The following is a 25,190-nucleotide window of genomic DNA, read 5'->3' as shown; positions in this document are numbered from 1 at the left end:
CATGTGACAACGCAGTCAAAGGGAAGCAGTCAGCCTAGAGGAAATTCAGGAAGAGAAGGGGAAGTCTGGTAAGAACTGAAGCAGAGAATGGCATCATGCAGCATTGGAATCTGGAACGTAGCATTTAGCAATGCACTACAGACACAAGAGATTCAGGCTTTAAATGTAGGATTGGGCACCTCCTGGTTGGAGAAACAACTCCTGCATTCCTTGGTAGATAGCTTAGCAGGGCCTGGAGGTGGCTCAGCCCAGGCTTGGGATGTTAACAGTCTAGTCTGATAGGCCTGGGTCTGCCTCACTTCTTCCTCCATATGGTTCCCCCCAGGGAGCAGCAATTTTTCATCTGAGGAGGACTCCTCTAGCAGAGGCATGACAGAAGGCATGAAGGAAAATGATGCAAAAGACCACTAATAATCACACCCCCCTCTTCCTGAATAAGGGTAGCTTAATTTTCATGCCCAAATTTAAAGCTCAAAAAAATCTGTGCAACCTTAATTTTTAATTGCTTTCACCCTAGCACCCTGCTCAACATGCTGACATCACCACACCATGTATTTAAGCTAATTCCATGTAGATAAATAGAGATGGTTCACATACACCATAAATCCCCACCCCCACCTTCCCACACACTCCCTCCCACCCTCACATCCCACAACCAGAAACTGATGTGAAGCCAAAGTACTCCTTTCTTATTTAACTCTCATGGACCACTCTTCTAAAGAATAGATCAAGCAGGTTGAAGCGTATGTGGGTTACATTTCATGCTCCTATTTCCAGGTATAGTTTATAATCTCAGGAGCCAGGTGCTTCTGGAAACCAATCAAAGCATTCTGATAAAACTGCAAATTAGAACAAACGGCAGTATATATGTCATCCCAGTGAGAGATGAAGAATGCTAGTTGATCAGCACTTCCAAGGAACTGTCTACACAAGTTGTGTCTGGTCAGGCAATAGCAAAAGATAGACGGAATACTTCACTTCTGTGGTTTTTCAATGGCTTACACTTTTCAGAATGGCTCCTTTTTGGTTAATACAGGACATACATATTCCACTTTTCTCCAGAATTACTTTTTTTTGCTGAACACAGTTCACATGCCTTTCATGGAAGATGGCCTTATGTTTCAGGGGCATCACTCCCAAACTGCCCCATATTAGAAATATAAGACCTGAGAAAATATGACACTTTGCATAGATGGCAAGCTCAATAGCTGTGTATGTTCAGTGTGGACAAACATATTGTAGACGGTATAGAATACAGAATAAGCTTCTCTCTCCAGTCTTCTTCACAGCCCCTGACCTATTGTGTCCTAGAACCTGGCGTCCAGCCTTAGTCTTCATTTGCCTGCAGCCCTCCTGCCTCAGTTCACAAGTCCATGCCTGGCTCCCATGTTGCTGGGAACTGGGCACAATTCTAGCACTGGCACATTCATCCAAACAACAGCAACTAAAACTTAAATAAGCAGCAAAGGCATCAAAATTACATTCACCCACCAACTCTCAGCTGCCTTGAGTTCACAGAATCATGAATTGGGAGAGACATTGGGGGCCATCAAATCTAACCCCATGGTCAATGCATGAATCTTCTGGGTACATCAGGAATGGGGAAGCTTTGGGTGTGGTCAGGCTCCAACACTTATCAGCTCCAGCTGGTATGGCCAATGGTCGTGGAAGATGGGAGGTGTTGGACTGCAACTCCCATCATCCTTGAATGACAGCATCCATGAGATGCTTCCTTCCTTCCTCTCTTCCCTCCCGCCCTTCTTCATTTGCTGGCAAATGTTAGAAACAGGACTTAGTGGTTTTATAAGTGGGTAGGGGTTCTTAATGGTGCTGGAGGAGACTCTTGAGAGTCCCATGGACTGCAAGAAGATCAAACCTATCCATTCTTAAGGAAATCAGCCCTGAGTGCTCATTGGAAGGACAGATCGTGAAACTGAGGCTCCAATACTTTGGCCACCTCATGAGAAGAGAAGACTCCCTGGAAAAGACCCTGATGTTGGGAAAGATGGAGGGCACAAGGAGAAAGGGACGACAGAGGACAAGATGGTTGGACAGTGTTGTCAAAGCTACCAGCATGAGTTTGACCAAACTGCGGGAGGCAGTAGAAGACAGGAGTGCCTGGCGTGCTCTGGTCCATGGGGTCACGAAGAGTCAGACACGACTAAACGACTAAACAAAGGGGTTCTTAAATGGCAATGTATGTTGCTTCACTTACTGCACACTGTGGTGAGTCCCCCCTCCTGCTGCATATGTGGGAGGGGGCTACCCATTCTGCTGAGTGAGGCCCTGGACTCCTGCTCTGAAGACCTGCCCTGGCACCACTGTGTGATGGACTACATGTAGTTAGTGGGAGTTACTCCAAAAAGGGGGAAAGGAGAAACAGCAGCAATAGTGCACTCTTAGCACTGGATTCAAATTTGCAAGAGCATCACACAAATCAGGAAATGTGGCTGGGGAACTTTTGTTTGATCCTGCAGAAAGGACTTCAGTCTTGACTTCTTGTCCTTATAATGGAAATTGCAATGACCTACTTCACAGGGACAGAGAGGCAAGTGAGATGACGAGTAGTAAAGCACCTGACATACTGAAGTGCTTCAGAAATTATTTATAACAAATAAGCGACATCACTCTGAATTCATTAATAGCAAGTAGCAAATTCACAAATGAATTACCAACAAATGCTTCTGTCAGTATAGAATACTGAGCCCATAAATCTGGGGGTGAAAAGAAGAGATGAGACTCTGAAATGTTGTCCAGTTTGCTTTCGCTTTGCTCTTGAGTTTTTAAGTGTCAACAATTGGCAGGCACCCAATCCCTCTATCTTTCTCTCTCTGTTGGTTGCACCCTCTAAATGCATTGGGCCCCACAGCCTGCAGCCTCCTCTTTGCACCTTCTGAGGCAGGGAACTTGGATGCACTGAAAGCTACATTAAAGTTAGAAGGTATTGATTCTGTATTTCAGGAGTGGGGCAACCTGTGGCCCTCTGGATGTTTCTGGCATACAACTCCCATCATCCCTGATCATTGGGCCATGCTGGCAGAGGGCTGATGGGAACTGGAGTCCAACAATGTCTGGAGGGCCACATCCCTGCTGTATTTCATGCGACACCTCTGTTGTCTGAAACGCAGCTGCTGCTCCTGCTGAAGAAACCCCACTTCCTGCTCCAAATGGGCATGGCAGGCAGGATCCCTGCCAAGAAACTAGTCCGCAGCTGCGTCTAAAAGCATTTGAAAGAAATGGCACAGCAGGACTAATTGAAGGCATGGAGGACCTTGCCGGAAAATTACATTCTCAGTACGTTCACACTTAGGGAGATTGCCACTGGATGCTGACGTCGGTCTCATTTGACTATAACAGCCAGAGTGTTAGATTAGAACTGGGGAGGCCTAGGCTGAAATACCCACTCAGTGTGGTTAGCAGCTATCTCTCAGCCTAACCTACCTCACAGGGTTGTTGTAGAGAACCACATATACTGCCTTGAGCTCTTTGCAGGAAAGGTAGGATAGAAATGTAATGAACAAGCAAACACATGTCAAGCAGCTAAGGACTATGGGCACACAGAATAGCAGTGTGGTGTCTACAATGCAAGCCTATTTGGAGCCCTGTGGTGGAGGTGGGGGGGGGCAGAAATGCCCAGGATTCCCCCATTTTGGCCGTATCCTGGCCCCTGTGCTCACAAGCACACCTAAGGATGTAAGAAGAGTCCTGCCAAAGACTCCTCTAGTTCAACTTCCTGCTCTCACAGTGGCCAACCAGATGGCCGTTATAGGAAACCCGCAAGCCGGACTTGAGTGCAATAGCACTCTCTCCACTTCTGATTCCCAGCAACTGGCATTCAGAGGCATCGTGCCTCTAACAGAGGCATCACAGCTAGGAGTCACTGGCTACAAGACTTCTTCTCCAGGTGCTTGTCTGCTTTTAAAGCCATCCAAGTCGGTGGCCACGACTACATCTTGCGTGAGCAAACTGCACAGTTTAACTACGTGACGGTGTGAAGAAGGACTTTCTTACATTTGCCTTGAATCTTCTGATGCTGAGCTTCATTGGATGGTCCTGGAGTTCTGGTATTACAAAAGAGGGAGAAAAAATATCCACTTTCTCCACACCATGTATAATCCTAATACACCTCTTTCATGTCCCCTGTACTTTGTCCTTTCTCTAAAAAAAAAAAAAAAGGCTGTCCTTCTGGAATGGATTTTCAGCCTCTACAGCAACTGGTACTATCCATTATCATAACCAGGGTTGCCATCTTCTTTTTCTTTCAAAAGCACCATCTCCTTCTCAGGTCAGTTTCTCTCTCTCTGCATGTACCTTGCATCCCTCTCTGTGCATGTACCAGGCACAACTGCCTAGTAGTTCATTGGTCTAGCACATGGGTAGGCAAACTAGGGCCCGGGGGCCAGATCCGGCCCAATCGCCTTCTAAATCCAGCCTGCGGATGGTCCGGGAATCAGCATGTTTTTACATGAGTAGAATGTGCCCTTTTATTTAAAATGCATCTCTGGGTTATTTGTGGGGCATAGGAATTAATTCATTTCGCCACCCCAAAATATAGTCCGGCCCCCCACAAGGTCTGAGGGACAGTGGACCAGCCCCCTGCTGAAAAAGTTTGCTGACCCCTGGTCTAGCAGGTACGATTGCAGCCAAAGCCCATCCCTCACTCTGCCTGTGGACAGTTCCAAACTAGTCCTTGTCTTCACCTTCACTTTTCTTAATCTGCCGTTTTGTGTATGTGTAAAATCATACTGTGCAACTGGCAGAAGAACCACCCTGATGAAGCTTCCCAGACAACAACATAAACAAACTGGTCTGTCAAAAGAACTGAGAACTACAACATGATCCAAATAATGGACTGCAAAGTGCCAGTCTTTCCTACCCATCACCCCCACCTCCACAAACACTGCTGGCATTACAGAGTGCCAACATGATGGAAAGGAGCACAATATGTCATCTGGTCATAAACTGTACGCTAAAGTGTAGCGAAGCTAAGGCAGTGGCATCCATCACACCCACACCAACAATTTCTGGTGTTTATGGAACTCACAGCACCTAAGACCTATTATACCCACTTCAGAACTGGGGAAAGCTAATTTCCCTACTTCTCTATATTGTGAAAATCACTCAGAGTTCAGAATCAAAGGACAATTATTCAGGGAGCATCCTGTTCAGCAAGAGCAACTCCAGAAGTCAACTAGAGTTGAACACACAAAGCATTGATCTCGGATGCTCAATTCAGAAGCGCAAAGATCAGGTTAAGAGCATGTGCAGAGTGCTTTCTCCTACCTCTAAGTAACCATAACTAGACACAACACAACTGGGTTTAGATGGAAACAAACCCTACCACAGGTCAGGGAATGACGATCTTCTGCAGTTCTCTGAAGTCTCGCTTTAGGAATTTAAGCCCCAAGGCTGTCCATTAAACCACTGGTCTTCAGCTGGTGAGTTGGGACCCACTACTGGGTTGCAGCCGAATCCAAGGTGGGCCACAACAGGAGCACCACCACCATGCAAATATATGGTAAAAGATTAAGCAGTAGATCCCCAAATGAATGTTTGGACTAAAAGCGGGTCCTGGGTCTCAAAATGCTGAAGACTACTGCATTAGACCATGTGTTAATTTGGGAACAAGGATCAGTGCACAGGTATGGGGACTTTACAAACTGAGGGGAACTGGGTAGCCCACTGCCGACATGCAAAGAGATGAGGGACCCAGGGAAGGAAGAAAAGTGCAGGTAGAGTAAAGCAATTGCAGAAGAAGAAAAAGAGAAGACACTGCGGCTGTAAAGGAGCTGGGAGCCCCTTATCCTTGCTGCCTGCTATGCGGCAAGAAACCCCTTTCCTCCTGATTCCCAGCGTTTCCACCTGGGGTTTGCCTTCAGCACTTCCTTTCCACCAGACACCCTCCACCCCCCGCAGCCCACAATTTACCTTCGATGCCACTGAGGATCTTGAAGCACTTGGTCGTGAACCAGTAGGACATGACCAGGAGGATGACGATAAGGGAGGCATACAAGAGGCTGTCACTGTGTGGTGTTTCCCTCTCCATGTCTCCATGCCAGATGCGTTGCCCACCCCGCTTTCCCTTGGCTCCCCCCGGTCCTCTGCTACGTTGGTGCCAGCCTCTTCCAGGCAGATTCAGAGCCACTCTCGGCCCCGTGCACAAACGAGGCTCCCCAAACCAATTACATTAATTGTTCTCCTTCCAACACATGGCGCCTGTCTAAAAATAACTGCCTGGCCCGGGGGGAGCCCAGTGGGGTGAGCATTGGAGAAGGGGAAGGTGAGCTACTTGGCCAGGATCAGGACCTACTGCGTTGGATCTTCCTGTGTGAACTCACTACCCCCACCCCACAAACTGAGGCCACCTCTGTCCCACAGCAAGGGTTGCCACCTGGCAGTTTGGGGCTTCCCTCCCCCCTCCCCATGGAGCTTTATATATAATGAATGGGAAGATATTAAATTGTGCTTAATTAAACTGCACATTAAATGAATGTGCAGAAGTAGCTGGGTTTCTGCTTTGCTTTTTGCCTGCTTGAAGAAGCAGTAACTCCCTCCACAGCTCAAATCTCCCCCAAGGTAAGATATGGAGGCCAGTAGTGTCCATCTTCACCTACGGCAACTTCTTATGGTCTTTCAAATTTAATTCTTACTCGCACACACTTCCTTCCTCTTCTCTAAGCCAACTGCTTAGAGCAGCAGGGCTCACTGTTCTGAAACCTTGGTTAGATATCAATATGGAGGTGTTTTGTGCCCCACCCAGGGAGTAAATGGTCCGCAGGGAGCTGCCCTATACTCTCAGACCATTGACTCATCTTGATCAGCATTGTCTAGATCAGTCTTCTTCAAATGGGTCCTCAGATGTTGTCGGACTACAACTCCCATCATCCCTGACCACAGGCTAAGCTGGCTGGGTATGATAGGAGTTGTAGTCCATCAACATCTGGAAGAGACCCCTAGTCTAAATTCACTAGCAGCAGTCCTCCAAGCTTTCTGCCAGGGGTCTACCCCAGCCCTATCTACAAACTTTGCTGCAACTCTTCTCCAGGAGGCATGAGGTGCCAATTAAGAAGTACTATGTCTCTGAAGTTTGTACGTGTGCACACATGTGTGCGCACGCATGAGTGTGATCAGTTAAGCTTCACCCACCTCCAGATGCCCAAATAGCTTTGCTCTCAAATTTCAGCAGCGACTGAAGGAAGTGTTTTACTAGCAGTATTCATTGCATCAAAGCTGAGAAGCAGCAATCCAGCCTAGTGTTTAAAATGAAGGAAGCAAACTTTCTGGTTAGACAGAACACTTCCTTAGCTGAAGATGTTCTCAGCAACAAACAAGCAATAGTTGGCTGATATCAAAAACAGGCATAGGGAAAAGCAATCTCTGTTAAACTAAAGGGGTACCTGGGAGTAACAGTCCAAACACTTCATGTCACCACTGGGTAACCCACAGGAATAAACAGTGTCACCTTCTTCCATTTCAGAGAGGGAGAATTTTCGTCCTTCACTCACGAAGTTACTGCATTTTTACAACACAGACAGACCAAGAGGAAACAGGTGTATTTATCCTTAGGGATCTGTAAGTCTCTCTCTAAACACTAACCAGATATGATTCACCTGAGGTGCGTAAGGACTTACCTTTAGCACAACAAAGATAATCCCCCAAAAATAAGTACCCTGAAATGCAGCATACACAAGCAACATTGCCTCCTCCAGCCCTTCACCACAATCCTTTTGTGATCTATATGTGAAGCAGATGACAATGTCCAGGAGTCTGGGCTCAGTCACTCACCCTTTGACCTAATAATACTACTGTATAATAATATAGCATCTTCAAATCTTCAAAGCACTTAGGATAACAGGAAACTGCCTTATACAGAATCAGACCATTGGTCCATCTAGCTCAGTACTGTCTACACTGACAGTGGCTCTCCAGGGTTTCAGACAGCCTCTCCCTGCTGGGGATTGAACCTGCGACCTTCTGCATGCAAGGCAAATCCTCTACAACTGAGCTATGACTTTTCTACGCGTAGCCTGTGTTGCCATAAGTGCACCACTGTGCTGTCACCTTTGCACGCAGTCGGAGTCTAAGAACCAGGTGTCATCACCCCACTTATCTCCCTCTATATGTAAAAGAAAGCTGTGAACACTCTCACACACAACCACCCACCAGTTCCCTGGCGAGACAGTACTGGCACTGAGCTAAAATTAAACCGTCACCCACCTGCCTGGGTAAAAATAGCAGACAGAGTTGCACATCGGCAAGACTTCAAGCACAGCCACTAATTTTCCATGCCATTGTGAATGTGTGGCCCCATGACCCAAGGGCATGGAGTCATACTCTGCAGCCTGCCCCCATCAAGCGCTGTGCAGGATGGGTTGCCAGATCACAAAAAGCCATTTGCATTCAAAAAATTAAAAAAACAAAACAAAACAAAACAAAACCCAGGATGGCTGCCTTCTTCTGCAAGCCCAAGGGAAACTGGAGGTACTTGGAGAATTTGAATCTCTCCCCAGAAATAAGCCAAAAATGCAGGCAGCATTTTCTGGATACCACGCTGCGCAAGACCATCACAAAACACTCTGTCCTTTCTCAGCAGACTCCCCGATCTGATCTAGAGAGGGGAAAGGTGCTCCCAGGAAGAACTTGCTCTTTGGCAAGACAGCCAGAACCACTGCAGGGAACAGCAAGGGAGGCGGGTGACTCCATCAAGGCCTCTCTTTAGGAGGATTCTGACTGTCCTCGAATCAGCTGACTGAGGGAAGAATTGTGTGCCAAGAACAATCCTGCCCTCTTGACACAAACATTTCCACCTGCTCTGTTCCTAGATATAACCTTGAGGAGGAGGGAGCACTTCCAGGGAGGGGCTGCTCTCTAGAATCTGTAGGTAGAACTATATAACTGTGTTATAAAGACTGTAACTTTAAGAACTGGTTCCTGAGCTTGCTGTTTCCTTCCTCCCTCCCCACCCTTTTTCCTTCTGTGCCGTGTCTTCTTAGAGAGTCCCTGTCCTCAGGCTTACAATCCTACTACTGGTTGTTGTAAGCTGCCCTGGGTTCCTATTTATCCGAACAGCATAAATATTATATATATATTCCAACACAATCCCATCTCTGTCAGTTATGGGTTAATTACACACACACACCCCAGCTTTGATTTCTATCTGAAATAGGGCAATGGATCACATGGACCATTTCATAGTTATATAACAGCAACAGATTCCTTAAAACGCAACTCAGCCAGCAGCGGAACGTGGGTCCTACAGAATTTGAATCTGCCTGTGCCGTCTGTTCAGCTAAGGCAATGCTCAGGAAATGAGGGTTCATCACTGATGACATGGCTTTCCTGCAGCTGGGAGCTCACTCACCTAGATTACCTGGCCTGGTCAGGCTGATCTAATGATGGCTAATACCTTCTTCTTCTTCTTCTTCTTTTGCTTTATCCATTAGGAGAGTTAAATTTAGGTCACAGCTGAATCTTATTACAGAGCTGCTAATCAGAGTGGGAGCTGATTATTAATAAAGCACAGCCAAATATTGACAAAAGGCTATTTTTGGCTACAGATGTTACTGTTTCAATCTGGTTAATTGATCCGGAATCATTTCTCTTCGCCCAGTGTCACAGGGAGCTCACAGCATACCAGGGCGCTTTTAACAGGAGAGTCTGTGCTTTATTTGGACTGGGCCCAGCTCTGATGGCATGTGAATGAATAATACAGAAGAGAGCACCTTAGGGCATGTGCAGAGTGCCTTTCATTCATTAGCCACAATCTGCTTCTGCACACCTAGAGACCCATCCAGACTGTTTTATTTCATATGCATTAATGCAACTTGCTCTTGACACAGTAATAGTCCATTAGCATTGGGTTTATTCTGCTTCATTAGTTGTTCTGCAATGCTTCCCCAATGCTACCACATTGTTGGAGGGGCTACAGTGCAACAAGATAAACCGGTTTGTTGGTGGTATAATAAGTTATGGGATTTTAGCAGGAAGTTATAGGATAGGCACTGACTGGGAATGAAGCAGTGTGACCACACCAAAACATTTGCAAACGTTTCAAACAGTATTGAAAGTGAGACTGTGTATGACCACCTAGATAGCACTATGAATACATGAATGCATGATAAAAATGATGTACTAAGGCGCTAAGATTAAGTACAAAGGTTTTATGGGAAAAGAGTCAAACTCTAAGCAGGCTTGTATCCTAGTACCACTGAAGCTCCTCTGGAGCAGGAACAAAGCACTGGCAGACCAAATAATAAGGGTGCAGACCCTTGAATCCTAAGGGGAAATATGGTAACAACTTACATTACATTTAAGAAAAGAAATTGCATTAAAGGTAATATTTTAACACAAAAACAAAAAAAAAGCATCTTCTCACTAGTTAATATTAGATGATACCCTTGCTTATGGCAGAGTCCAAAAAGTCACATTCTCGTGGCCAAAATTCAGGTTTTTATTCTTGCAGAAAAAGAGAGATGACATCAGGCCCACCTGAGCTTGGAGTTTGAATCAGAGGTACCTTTCCTTGCAGGCCACTGGCAAACCCCCTCAACTAATAAACATGCGTGCCTGGGAGGGGGGCATGATAGATGCAAAAACCTTCCATCCAGCTCCACACTTTATGCAGGATATTACACAAATATTGGCAGTCCAAGATTTCAGCAAATCTGGGCTGACACATCAAGTGCCTAGCTGTTGCGATTCAGTCCCTGGAGAAGCTGCTGCGAGGATACCAGTTGATCCCTCACACCAAATATTCTGTTTTGAACCAAGTTAATCTTCTTTTCAACCCTTCACACAAATTGAATCTCTCTCTTCTTGGGGCAATTTGATTAACTGTCTGCAGCCAGCTACAGGGGAAATTTTCTTAATCTACATTGTCTTTTGTATCAAGTAGGAACATTAGGGGAGCAAGCCCCATTGAGCAGCATGTTCCATGAACGGGTGGTGTCATTTAAAGAGACAGAACCAGGGAAAGACATCTGAGGGGGAATTCCATTTTTTTTTAACAGGAAGCAAAGAAGCCAACTTTCCCCTTTGCACCTGCAGTATTTGATTGGAAATATCCCAATTCTCACAAGGATTTCAACACGATGGAACAAACGACATTGCAGTTAGGGTGAGACAAAGTGTGTGTGTGGCAGGAAGAAGGGCTTTTTACAAATGCTTTTTCCACTGGGGTGGGTGTTAAAAGGGGTGATGGCCCTACCGCCCTGATAAGCACTCTCCCTGTCATCCCCAGAGCATATTGAGAGTGAGGATAATGTGATGCAGGAAACACTACTCTCGCTATGAATTGGCTTGACAGTGTTTGCACACAGCCAAATCAAATTGGCTGCATGACATCATCTTGCTGAATACATGCTCTCCCTCCCCACCCCAAACTCTGAAACATCAGTTGATCAGGCAGCAAAAAGCCTGTGAGCAGCAGTGAAAGGGGTGGACAAAGGGGACTTGGGTGGAGACAGTCCAGCACCCTAAAAGTGCTACTTTTAAACAAACAAAAAAGTTCACATGTGAACAGTTGGCACAGAGTAAATCAGAATACCAGAATTCATATTTTCTGGTGTTTGCCATCCAAGCAAGGGTGCACCTGTGTTAAACATAAAGCCAAACATAAAGCATAAAGCCAAACTGGCTTTAAATCTTGAGAAGAACACAAGCTGCTGGCTAAACCTGATGATTCTGTTTCTGTTTGCCTCTGTTAAACCTCAACCATGGATGCCGAGCTAAGGTAGACTGACAAATTCTGAGTGCCTTGACTCCAGAGTAAACTAAAGTTATTCATTCCTTACTAACCATAAATGCCTATTGCATGACCTAGGAAAACTGAGGCATGGCCCATGAGGAACTTGTCTTGATCCTCAGGCAAACACAAGGATGACTCTAACATGCCAGTTTTAGGGACCTGGGTGCTACAGCCAATGGCACAGAGGACAAAATGCATCCTTCTGAATATGCATTATGAATATACACCTGAATATGCACCTAAGCTCTGATGCCCAGCTGTGAAATGAACTTTCCTGACAAATAGTATGGGAAACTGGCAAAGGAGGGCAGGAGGACCAATGGTGTCCTCATTCTACCTGGGCAAATCAGGTAGTGTGTGGTGTGGCTGACAGAGCATGGGGCTTGGAGAACAAGGAGTTCAGAGCTGAAATACATTTTCAGTCATTACTATTCAGTTACATTAAACCAGGGATGGGGTACCAGATGTTGCTGGAGGTCAGGGATGGTGGGAGTTGTAGTCCAGCAGCATCTGGAGGGCAGCAGGTTCCCTACCCCTGGGTTAGGTACTTAAACAATAAATGGTATCATTACTATTTCCTAAGGATATTGAGATCAACATTACAGCAAGCACACTTTCAGCCCAAGGTACTGGCATCATTTAGAATCTCAACTTCACTCTCCAAGAAATGGGCTTAGCTCCTTCTTGAAGTCCTCATGGTAAACCAGAGCTGTCGTCGTCATCTCTCGCAGGCAGTTAAGTTCCACCCATATTCAGTCCATCCACAAGTTAGGCTATTTCTCTGCCTTCCTCAAGAAGATACACCTATCACAATGAAATTTACAAAACTCAAGACTGGCACCTGCTAAATACAGAATTAACATCACTAGGGAGTGAAGTTGGGACGTACATAATGCAGCCCTTGATGCTCCTCAACTTTTCAGCGATCAGTGCTAGCATCCTACCAAACTGTTGCGTGTGACTCTGGAAATGGCAGAGACAGCTCCATGCTTCAGAGCAATATGCCACTCATTGGGTCCAGAAATAGGCTGGGATGGACAGTGAATGCAGGAGGAATTACCATCTTGAAATACTGAGCCCAGGTCTAGTAGGGGAGAGCTGAAAATGAGTCTGACCACCTCCACTGGGCAACTTGACCCAGCGACAGAAATCCTTTTAATATTCACTGAATTCTAGAGACCAACAAGCAGAGGGAATATGTTGGGGGTGTGATTCTTCCTCAACTCAATGAGCTTCTAGATCAGGAAAGGATGACATCAGAGGAGAACCATTTGAGATTTAACTAGAAAAGGAGGACAACACACATTAGAAGTTGTGTGGGGAACTTCTGGTACTCCAAATGATGTTGAAGTAGAATTCCCATCATCCCTGACTATTTGCCTTGTTGATGGGAGTTGGAATCTAACAAGATTTGGATGGCCACAGGCTTCTCATCCTTGCATTAGAATGTGCACTTAAATCATGACTCACTCTTTGCCCCAAACCTATGCCTGGGAAGCACACAGGACACTGAAGGAATGGAGAAAGGCTGTTGCACACTGGGACAGGAAAAAGCTGAAAAAAGCCCAGAATCTCTGCATATAGGCTGGAATCTGCTTGAGCTCAACCACCTGAGGCTTGCTTTTCTGGGTCAGGTAATAGGAATAAGCATGAAGTTTGGGTGCACAGATCAAACGGCATCAGCTCCAATACGAAGTAATGGGCTCCAGTCCAACTCTCGGTGCTTCTGCTGGGTACGTATAATTCTGCTTGCAGAGCAGAGCTTCCATCTCTCTGCAAAGAGGCCTTTTACAGGGTGGGGTGGAAATGGGCCATGGGAGCCAACACATTAGATATGCCTCATGTTTAAAGCAAGAGAGTCTGAAAAGGGTGTGATGCAGGAACGATTTCTTCCCAGCCAGCCCTGGTGCTCCCAGCAAGGCTGCAGAAAAACCCAGCCACCAATTCCAAGGACCTAATTGGGGGTCCTGGCCCTGAACCAGAACAGAAGTGTATGCGTGGAGGCGCAACTGAAACTCAGTGTGACTCCATCATCTCTCAGGCATGTCATTTTGGTGCCCAGGATCCCCAGGCGATTTTCATTCTGGACTAGCCACATAAATTTTGTTTTCTTCTTCCCCTACTCCAAAGAGGCAGGATGACCTACAACTAGGGGGGGGGAGAGAAAGATTGCTCCCCCTTGTGCTTCACTGCAGAGCCCATGGCTTTAAAGACCACCCCACAAAATGCTCATGATCTTTAGCCATCTGCCACAGTTCCTTGCCATGCCAACTCCAGAGCCCACCCCTCCATCAGAAGCCCAGAAGTAGCCTACCTTGAGACAGGGTCCCTGTGATAAGCTGGTAGAAGAAACGGATTGCCCGCCCCAGCTGCCTCTTGCACCGTCGCTGGCAGTGAGTCATGGTGCCAATACACAGTGGCAGGTTGGCCCCCGGTCAGAAAAACAACTCCCTGGGCAGGGTGAGAACTAGAAGTGCTCAAGGAGTAGGGGGCCCTTCTGTTCCTGCCTCTGACCGTGCCCAGACATCCGAGCCAGAACAACCCCCTGATCTCAGACAGACAGCAGGGCTAGGTGGGAGGAAGAGGAGGAGGTTTGTGCTCAGATAATTCCGCTGGGATTGGTGGTGGCACAGGCAATGCCTGGGTCACTGCGAGAGCAGCGGCTGCCAGTAAGGGGGCACGCCCAGAGCTGTGCTCCCCATCCAGATTCAGAAAGTCCCAGCACTTTCGAGGGCTTCTGAAAACTTGGAACAATTGTAGCGCAGGACAAAGCTGAGCACGGAGTGGCTTGCTGCTGTCTTAACTGCGAGCTTCTCCAATGACACACGCAAGCGATGCTCCCTCCTCGGACCCTCCTCCTCCTCCTCCTCCTCCTCCTCCGTGCAGCAAAGTTGCAGGAAGAAGCAGCGAGGAGTGGACAGCGAAGCAAGAACCACAAAAGAGGCAGTGCTAAGTGGCTCTCCCAGCCAGTCGCATAGTTCCATGAAGGGGGGCAGCTGGCAATGCCCTGCCTTGGGGGAGTGTCCCCTTCCAGGCAACGTTGGGCAGCAGATGCCTCTTCGGTTCCCTGCTCTGCCTGGCATCTTCCTCTGCCACACCCAGCACTCTACAACAGGCTCCCGGGAAACCACAGGCAGTGTCGGTTGGCATGGCAATGGTCTGACTCCACAGGTCCTGCTGGCCAATGGGGCGCTGCCTCCTCCTAACGCCTTTCCTGCAGACTGCAAGGATGTGCCTTTTCCATCAAAGTGGGGGAAGCATCACAGGACAGGGCACAGAGACAGACGCCTAGCACTGCTCCACATCTGGCTCTGTGCAAACAAAGGCGTGCTGGCAACGTAATTCCTCAAGCTATCGGGGCGATACATCAGCGAGTGACAAGGGAAAGCTGCAGCTGGGTGGAAATAAAGAGGTAGGAAGAGACGCAGCTGTGGACCACAAAACCACCTGCCTCTGTATCTGAAAAGGATCTGGGTTAACAACCAGGAAGGAGAATGGCAGCCCCAAAGGAGGGGGGGGTGGCTGGCCACACACCTATAGTTGTGCCCGCTGCTTTTGACAGTTTGCAGCAACATCCTTTACTACACTTCAGCACAGTTTGGTTTCTGAAGATAACAGGCAAATGGATGGGGCTTTGTTGCATGGTGTATAAGAGAGGTGATGCAGGTGTCACAAACCAAGTAACTTGTCCAGACAACCCAAGATGGTTATCTTGATAAGAGCTAGCATATTAAAAAAAACACACACGCAGGAAATGCTAGAGATGGTGAATCTGCTTTCATACACACCTTTACAACTCAGGCTTTCACTGCCATTACCTTATAGAGATCCAGGTAGCAAGATAATGAGTGGACACCAGACAGAAGTACCTGGAACAAAGCATATATGCAAGCAAAGCATATACAGTATGTATGTGGTGACATACTTTCTTACTTCACTCAGTTTTACCCCATTTCTTATCCTGAAGAATATTACACACAGTAGCTTAAAGTGTTCAGAGACTTATATAAGCAAAGGCGCTTTGTGAATAACCCAGAGCAAGTTAGACCTTAGCAAAAGCAGAGGTTTAGTTGGAGAAAGCAAATAAAAGCACGGAAATTAGAGGTGGGGAACCTGTGACCTCCAGATGCTGTTGGACTTCAACTCCATCTTCCCTCACCACTGGCTGTGAAAGGCTGTGAGCAGATGAAAACTGGAGTCCAAAAATATCCTGAGAGTTGCAGCTTCCCTGGCACTGCTTTAGATGCTCTAAAAAGCTACAAAAGACAGAGTACAGATTTCATTTATTCACTTCAAACATTCATAGATTGCCTTGCAGCAGAAAACTGTTCATAGGGCAGCTTACAACACTTTAACCCAAAATGCAAACAAATGCAACCTATACAAAACTGAACATCCATTCAAACCTACATTAAGAACAATTGAGCTTTGTCGTTAAATACATTACATAATCTCCTGGGAGAACAAGCCTTGTCTCTCCCACCACAAAATCTCCCAAACAGTACATAGGAGTCTGCTAAATCAAAGCATGGATCTCTTTCATGGAAAAAAGCCTTTCTGATAATTTTGGAAGTATATTGTTATTACATGCCCACGTGACTTAGAGCCAGTTCCAACATGTTTCAGGTACGCTCGTGTTGCATGTACACTAAATTTAGCAGGGAACGTAACAGAGTGGTAGAACACATGTGTTTCATGCAGAAGGTTCCAGATACAATCCCTGGCATCTCCAGTTACAATATAGGATTTGCCCAAGACCATTGAGAACTACTGCCAGTCAGAGTAGACAATACTAGACTAGATAGACAAATAATGTTCCCTGGTATAAGCCTGTTATGTTCCTGTTGTCATGTGGCTTTGAGTATCAGTTGGAGGTTAGGTTTTTCCCCTGACTGTTGGGAAACCTTGAACTGAACTGAACAGAACATTGTTCAAAGAAACAGATAAACACTGGCAACTTTCAGATCACCAACTGTCTCTATACACCATGGTGAGAAATCCATGACCCTTCAGATGCTGATTGCATCATCCCTGGACATTGACCATGTTGTCTGGGATGGATGGGAGTTGGAGGTACAACAGGCTGTCAAATCCTCTTTAAAGTCAACCAAGTTGATGGTCATCACTGCGGGAAATTTTACACTTTGCCATTCCTCCTGTTGCCATTAGCAGGACCAGTGGGGGCAAAGTGTTAAGGCGCCCTTCCCCCCACTCACAATGCGGCCCTTATCCAACTCAGCAAACCCCTCATCCCTGACTGACTATCAGTCTGACTGTCTACCTATGACAACATTCCAACCAATCCAAGGCCAAAATCTTGGTCCTTAGACATAGGGGTCACCTCCTTGCATCAGTGTGGAAGCTTGTCTTTAGATAGTTGTGCATGTCTGAGAAAGGGTCATCTCTTTGGCCCAAGAATATCCTCAAATCATGTACTAGTCTGCACACACATCCCTCTCTATACAGCTGATCCTTCCTAGCTTAGAGGCAGACTCAAGACCACCATGCCATACTCACTATGGGGTCAGATCAAGACCAAGAAGGGATGGCATACAAGCTTACTGTGTGGCGTCTGCTTAAAAACTCCCTGGTGCAGCAGCTCTGAACACACAGAGAATCAACAATCTGTAGCCTTCAGCTGCCACAAAAGCTGAGCATTACAATCTTTCCCCACTTCTCCACTTTCTTGAATTCCCACGCATGGCAATGCTTGGCTCGCTACATGACTGGTAGTCACAGATATCTGCCTCTCCGTGTGCTTACAGTCAAAACATCACACGTTTTGAAGGAGCCCCCTGCACAGCCGCTTGATTCCCATTGAGAGTGATAATCAAGTATGGATTTCCCTACTGCTTCTGTGCATGCTTATGGGTGAATTGGGGTTGTTCTAGCCTCTTCACAGTTCACAGTTATACTCTCCCTGCAGTGTAGAGATTCTAGAAGCAGTGAGTCATGGGGGCAAGTCTCTGGCCCATTGGTCTGAGCCTGCGCACACACACCATGTGGCGAATGCCATGTCTGATCAACGCATACATCCCTGTATAACTGTGCCTTACAATGATGAACTTTCTGATGCAAGAGAGATGTATAAGTTAGGCTAAATATACATGAGTACTTGTCAACAGAGTACCAGTAGAGCGTGTGAATACAAACAACACTTTGCTCACTGTCAGTACTCTGCATATTGAGTTTATTGTATACTAATTCCTCCCCCCGCCTTACCTGGTGACAGTGGGCACCAGCCAAGCAGCGCCAGGTTGCTGGGCTGAGCCACCATGTGAATTGACCACAATGCCTCTGGACTGAAGATTCCGCTGGGGCATTGTGGGAAATGAAATCAGCAGGCAGACCCATTTGCCTGGTGCTTCTTGGAAGTGCCAGGATGAAGACGTGGGGGCCGGAGCAGGCATTAGTGGTGGCCCCTGCCAGTCTGCTGGTGCTCTGGCAGCTGCCCAAGGATGCCAGGTGCTGCTGCCAGCCATGAAACAGGAAGTGGTAGTCATCCTAGATTGTGTAATAAAAAGAATGTAAGAGTGCAGCATTCTGTGGGAGTCTTTGTTTATCTTGGTGCTCAGTGACATCCTTTGCAGGAAGAACAGCAACAGGAGGCACAAGAAGGCAATGCTCGTCATAGCTGGGCCTCCCCTGCATGGCAGGGAGTATTTAATAAACCACCCAACATGGGTTTTCTTTTCCTGAAGATCTCAGTTCTAGCCTACTTGAAGGCATATTTGCAGATACACTGGCTGATCAAATACAAGAAGAGCCTTCTGGATCAGGCCAGTGGCCCATCTAGTCCAGCATCCTGTTTTCATAGTGGCCAACCAGATGCCTGTGGGAAACCAGCAAGCAACATTCAAACACAAGAGCCAGTGTGGTGTAGTGGTTAAGAGAGGTGGACTCGTAATCTGGTGAACCGGGTTCGCGTCTCCACTCCGCCACATGCAGCTGCTGGGTGACCATGGGCTAGTCACACTTCTCTGAAGTCTCTCAGCCCCACTCACCTCACAGAGTGTTTGTTGTGGGGGAGGAAGGGAAAAGGAGATTGTTAGCCGCTTTGCGACTCCTTTGGGTAGTGATAAAGCAGGATATCAAATCCAAACTCTTCTTCCCCTCCTGTGGCTTCCAGCAACTGGTATTCAGCCATCGATAGCCCTCTTCTCCAAGGATTCTCTTCTAAAGCCATCTAGGTTGGTGGCCATCACTGCCTTTTCTGGGAGCGAGTGCCATAGTTTAACTATGTGCTGGGTGAAGCACTTTCTTTTATCTGTCCCGAATCTTCCAGCATTATTTTTATGTCCATGAGTTCTCGTGTTGTGAGAGAAGGGAGCAAAGCTTTTATCTATCCACTGTCTTCATACCATGCATGGTTTTATAAACTTCTAGCATGGCGCCCTCTTACTTGCCTTTTCTCTAAGAAGTCCCAAATGCTGCAACTTTTCTTCACAGGGGAGTTGCTCCACCCCCTCGATCATTTAGGTTGCTGTTTCTGAACCTTTCCCAACCATAGCTGTCAACCTTCCCTTTTTTGGCGGGAAATTCCCTTATTCCAGCGCCGTTTCCCGCTGCTATCCTGGATTGTTAGATATCCCGTAGACTGTCCCCGGGACAGGGGAGGCTGCTGATCCCTTATTTTCGAGGCTGCTGATCCCTTATTTTCAAATCTGAAAGTTGACAGCTGTTCCCAACACTACACAATACCCTTTTTTCAAGGTGAGAGGACCAGAAACGAAGCTGCAGTTTTGCTCCCTGTTTTTTGCATTTTGTAGGCTACCAAGCCTTTGTTTAAAGAAGCCAGAGAAGTGGTTTTTAGAACACACTGTGGATGACAGTATAGGAAGGGCCTTTTTAATCTACGCACACCTCTGCACAAAGGCTTTCTCAGCTACCTAGCAAGTGTTAGAGGAGGAGCACATCTAGTGGAAGAAGGCAGTACTACTATCCTGTAACCAAGGCATCAGTTTGTGGCGGCCATAATATTGGGCCCACTCAGATACAGATGCATCTCAGACATGACCACCTCCAACACTTCTCTGGTGAAAATAGAGATGTCCTATAATAATATCCCAACCATCTGACTGGGTTGCCCCAGCCACTCTGGGACGCTTCCAACAGATATAACATATATAAAAACATAACAAAGCATTAAACATTAAAATGCTTCCCTATACAGGGCTGCCTTCAGATGTCTTCTAAAGGTTGTATAGTTACTTATCTCCTTGGCTCGGGGATCACACACCCTCCAACATTTCTCTGATGAAAATAAGGACATCCTAAGGAAAAACGGGACACTCTGGGATCAAATCAGAAACTGGGATGGCTTCTGTAAATGCGGGACTGTCCCTAGAAAAAAGGGACACTTGGAGGGTCTGCCATTTGGGCGAGCTCCTGCTTGGTCTACGCTCTGGGCTATGGTTGTGTGAGGCTGCTTAAAAAGGTAAAGGTAAAGGACCCAACAGTTAAGTCCAGTCACAGACGACTCTGAGGTTGCGGCACTTATCTCGCTTTACAGGCCGAGGGAGCCGGCATTTGTCCGCAGACAGTTTTTCCGGGTCATGTAGCCAGCACGACTAAGCTGCTTCTGCCAAAACCAGAGCAGCGCACGGAAACGCCATTTACATTCCCACTGGAGCGGTACTTATTTATCTACTTGCCTTTTTGGCGTGCTTTCGAACTGCTGGGTTGGCAGGAGCTGGGAGCAAGCAACAGGAGCTCACCCTGTCTCATAAAAGTATTTCTTTGCACACTGTGTAGTTAAACTATGAATCCTACCTAGTAACCTTCCTATTTTCTTCTGGCATTGGCAAGCGGCATCAGCTTTTGGCTGATTAGCACATCACCTACCAAGGGCCACAGGTCAGTGGAAGAGTGCCTGCTTTGAATGCAGAAGGTCCTGGGTTCAATTTCTGGCATCTCCAGGCAGGGCTTGGACAGACTCCAGTCTGAAACCCTGGAGAGTCAGCTGCCATTCAGTATGGACAATACTGAGCTAGATAGACCCGTGCTCTGGTTCAGTATCTAAGGTACCTTTTTATGCACCATGCCATGTCAAAACATAGAAAGATAGGAAGCTGTCTTAGAATCACAGAACTGAAGACTTGGAAGGGGCCACAAGGGTCATCTAGTCTAACCCCCTGCAAACGCAGGCATCAACGTGGACTCGAACCCATGACCCTGAAATTAAGGGGTCATGCTCTACCGAGCTACCTGAAGCAGGCCATTGGTCCATCCAGCTGTGCTTTGTCTACACTGGCAAGTGCTCTTCAGGGTCTCTCCCAGGAAATGGCAGAGATTGTGCCTGGGGCTGACCGCATGCAAAGGTGATGTGCTACCAATGAGCCGTGGTCCTTCTCTCACTACTTTCCTCCCATAGAAACCATCCTTCTCATCCCACCATAAATGCTCTCTTCCTGTCCTACCCCTTCTGTACTTTCCAGAGCACACCTGCTCTATGTTTACTCAGAAGAAAACCCCCATCGTGCTCACTGGATCTCACTCTCAGGAAAGTATATAAAGGACTGCCGCCCCACTGGCCTCGTGCCAAGACCATTTTAGCTTCCCGGTCGACTCATAAATAGAACTGCTGTTTAATTACAAAGATAAATATAAAACTATTCCCAAATCTGTCTTAGGCACAAAGTGTTTATGGTCATAGTTTAATATTTCAATTGCCCCAGAGTCATTGCTCCTGATTATAAAGGGATCCAAGGCTGCATTTGCAATAACATTTTGCCGTCAGTTTAAACATGCTATTTACAGTGAAAATTGCCTCTCCCCGTGCAGCAGCAGCGTTCACACTTCTTAATGGAAAATGCTACAAGGAAAAACTAGCTCTGGCCTTGCAAACACGAACTCATGGCAGTTTAGGGGCTCCCGCAGGACCATGCCACTCCTGGTCTGCAAAGTACTGATGACCGAAACCACAGGGGGACTTTCAGTCCCAGTCCTCTTTACCATTCTGTAACGAGGTATGGCACTTTTCACACCAGCAAACCACCGGGCTCTGCAACATCCCACATCCTCAGGGGGAAGGCACCAATCATTGCTTAAATCCTGGGGGTGGGGAATCAGATAAGTCAATCAGTTGGATTTCAAGTTTTATAATCCAGCTTTGAAACTGCCATGGAAGAATGAACTTTGGCAATAACCTAGCAGCACCCAAAGCCTTTTCTCATCTTTTTAATTACAATTACAATTTACAATTGTAATTGAAAACTTTTTAAAGGGACGTTAAGTGAAAGGCCCCGAATAAACTTAAGGTTCTGCACTTAGGCAGGAAGAACCAGATGCACAAATATAGGATGGGAGACACCTGGCTTACTAGCAGTACATGTGAAAAGGATTTAGGGGTCTTGGTGGACCGCAAGCTTAACATGAGCCAACTGTGTGATGCAGCAGCAAAAAAATCTAATGCTATTCTAGTATAGTGTACAGATCAAGGGAAATAATAGTACCACTCTGTTCTGTCTTAGTGAGACCACACTTGGAATGCTGTGTCCAATTCTGGGCAACACAGTTTAAGAAAGATGTTGACAAGCTGTACAAAGTAGGACAACCCAGATGATCAAGGGTCTGGAAACTAAGCCTTATGAGGAGCACTTGAAGGAGCTGGGTATGTTAGCCTGGAAAAGAGGAGTCTGAGAGGAGATATGATAGCCATCTTCAAATATCTTAAGGATATATGGAGGAGGGAGCATGCTTGTTTTCTCCTGCTCTGGAGGGTAGGACTCCAACCAGTGGGCTTCAAGTTGCAAGAAAGGAGATGCCAACTAAACATTAGGGGGGAAACTTTCCGACAGTAAGAGTTGTTCAGCAGTGGAACAGTCTCCCTCAGGAGGTGGTGGACTCTCCTTCCTTGGAGGTTTTTAAACAGAGGTTGGATGGCCATCTGTCATGGATGCTTTAGATGAGATTCCTGCCTTGCAGGGGGTTGGACTAGATGGCCCTTAGGATCCCTTCCAACTCTTCCATGATTCTACAAAATACTCCTATAGGGGCACCAGGTTCTAAGAAACGAAGGTAGCAGGATGACAAAAGCACACAAAAAGTGACAGAGGCCCTGGAGAATAAGAACAACAACAGGCAGGATTTCTGTAGTGCTTTCAAGTGTTCAAAGCACTTCACATGCATTATTTTGCCGCAGTTGTAACAACAACCCTGGAAAGTGAGCCAGTATTATTATCCCCATGTTGCAGGTGGGTTCAGGGGGAGCACTGAAGCTGGCAAAACAGTGGCTTCCCTAAAGCTATCTACAAATTAAAGGCCAGAGGTGAGAGTTGAACCAGGAGCTTCACTTGGGGCTGGTGAGAGTTGCAGGCCAAACCAGTGGGGAGGCAGATGGAAGCACACAGACGTAAACTTATATCCTGGCCTGCAATGAGTTTTCCTGGAGGGTCACTTTGAGAAACATTGGAGGGGATAATGGATGAATGCAGAGTCCCCAGACTGGTCTGGTAGCAAAACCTATGGCTGCTACCATCACCAGTCTCCCCAAGTGGCGTCGCAATGGGGTGGGGCGGTGTGCCCCGGGTTCCATGTCTCTGGGGGTGACAAGAAATCACCCTGCAGCGGCTCGCAGTGGCGCAAGCAGCCATCGCACTGCCGCAGCCGCATGTGAAGGATCCTCTGTTCGCGGCTGCAGCTGTGAGCAGAGGATCCAAGCACCGACGGCAAACCGCTAAGTACAGTGCATGTGCAGCATCGCATGCATGCGCTGTACGTAGTGATGCCGCACATGCGCTGTATAGCGGTTTGCCGCCAGCGCCGCTCCAGTGCCGTACAGACGGTGCCAGGATTCTCTGCTCGTGGCTGTAGCCATGAACAGAGGATCCTCCGTTCGTGGCTGTAGCGGCAATGGAAGGATCCCGACGGCAAACCGCTATACAGCGCATGTGCGGTGTTACTACGTACGGCACGTGCGTCGTACGTTGCAACGCTGCACACGTGCCCTACGTAGCGATGCCTGCCCTGGGTGTCACAATGCCTTCCTTCACCCCTGGTCTCCCCCTCTGTCTCTGGGGTGACAGCTGTCCTTAATGGCCTGTTTGGGCTCAGGAGCTTCCAGTTGCTGACCCCTGTCCACATAGGAAAAAGCCAAAGTTGCTCTGTTCCCATGGTGTTGTGCTGGGATTTATCAGTTTGCTTTCAAGGGCCATTAAACAGTTTCTGGCTCAAATGCCAGCCGGGAGGAACAGCTTCCCCTTCCCCAGAGGCTAATTACTTGTAGCACCGACTTGGGAAGATCCTGATACAGTAAGCCTTAGTTAAAACCACCTTCCAATCTTTTTTCAAATTGGTTTCTGAGCACTGCCAATATAGTCTCCAAGCAGCATTCTCATCTGCAACCCATAATACAGCATTTTATACAAATGCACACATTGTGCTATTATTATTATTATTATTATTATTATTATTATTATTATTATTATTAAATTAAATTTATACACCACCATTCACCTGAAGATCACAGGGTGGTTCACAACATAAAAATACAACATGAAAATGCGGGGGGGGGGGAGGATAACAATAACAAAACAATAGCCCCGACCCCAAAAGACACATGTAAAAGGCCAAAGAATGTTAATTAGCCAAATGCCTGGTTGAAGAGAGTTGTTTTTTGCCAGACCCCTAAAGTTATGTAATGAAGGTGCCAGGCGAGCCTCTTTGGAGAGAGCATTCCACAAATGGGGAGTCACTGCAAAAAGGCCTCGTCCCATGTTACCACCCTATGGACCTCTTGTGCACATGAAGAAGGGCCTGAGATGATGATCACAGGGCCCGGTTCAGTTTAAATGGAGAGAGACGGTCCATGAGTTATTGCGTTCCTGGGACATTTAAGGCTTTATAGGTCAAAACCAGCACTTTGAATTGGGCCTGGAATCTAAGTGGCAACCAGTGCAGTCAGGCCAGCATCGGTGTACAGTGGTACCTCGGGTTACATATGCTTCGGGTTACAGACGCTTCACGTTACAGACTCCGCTAACCCAGAAATATTACCTTGGGTTAAGAACTTTGCTTCAGGATGAGAACAGAAATCATTCTCCAGCGGCGCGACAGCAGCAGGAGGCCCCATTAGCTAAAGTGGTGCTTCAGGTTAAGAACAGTTTCAGGTTAAGAGCTCCAGAACGAATTAAGTTCTTAACCCGAGGTACCACTGTACTATGCTCAAACTGTCTTCCTCAGCGAGCAACCTGACCACCAAATTCTGCACCCCCTGGAGTTTCTAAAGCATTTTCAGCGACAGCCCCACGTATAACACGTTACATCCTACAAGTAATCCATCCTACAAGTTCTGATGCCCTTCCCTTCCCTGACAGCAGCTCCTCCAATCCCAGGCACATTTCTAAAGCTGCCTTTCCTTTACAAGGTGAAAAATGCATGTTTGACAGCTGTTGCCTCTACAGTCCATGTTCACCCCTTCTGAAACTTGTTTTATGTTATTTAA

At 47.0% G+C, this 25,190-nt stretch overlaps 1 protein-coding gene across 3 annotated transcripts in view; it reads right to left on the bottom strand.

Annotated features, from left to right (window-relative positions):
• Positions 1 to 25,190, bottom strand: part of KCNIP2 (potassium voltage-gated channel interacting protein 2) — a 106,533-nt gene that overhangs the window by 36,347 nt on the left and 44,996 nt on the right. The window contains exon 1 of one of the 3 annotated variants that reach the window (XM_083615360.1): positions 14,061 to 14,835. The exons of the other annotated variants lie outside the window; for them this stretch is intronic. Within the exon in view, the coding sequence (XP_083471486.1) occupies positions 14,061 to 14,148 (88 nt within the window). The 5' untranslated portion in view covers positions 14,149 to 14,835. Of the gene's footprint in view, positions 1 to 14,060; positions 14,836 to 25,190 lie in introns of those variants that run through there. 3 annotated transcript variants of the gene reach the window in all.

The sequence above is a fragment of the Podarcis filfolensis genome (genome assembly GCF_964270895.1).
Source record: "Podarcis filfolensis genome assembly, chromosome: 5".
Taxonomy (NCBI): Eukaryota; Metazoa; Chordata; class Lepidosauria; order Squamata; family Lacertidae; genus Podarcis; species Podarcis filfolensis.
Note: the sequence above shows the minus strand (reverse complement) of the source record. Positions and strands in the feature narration are given on the sequence as shown.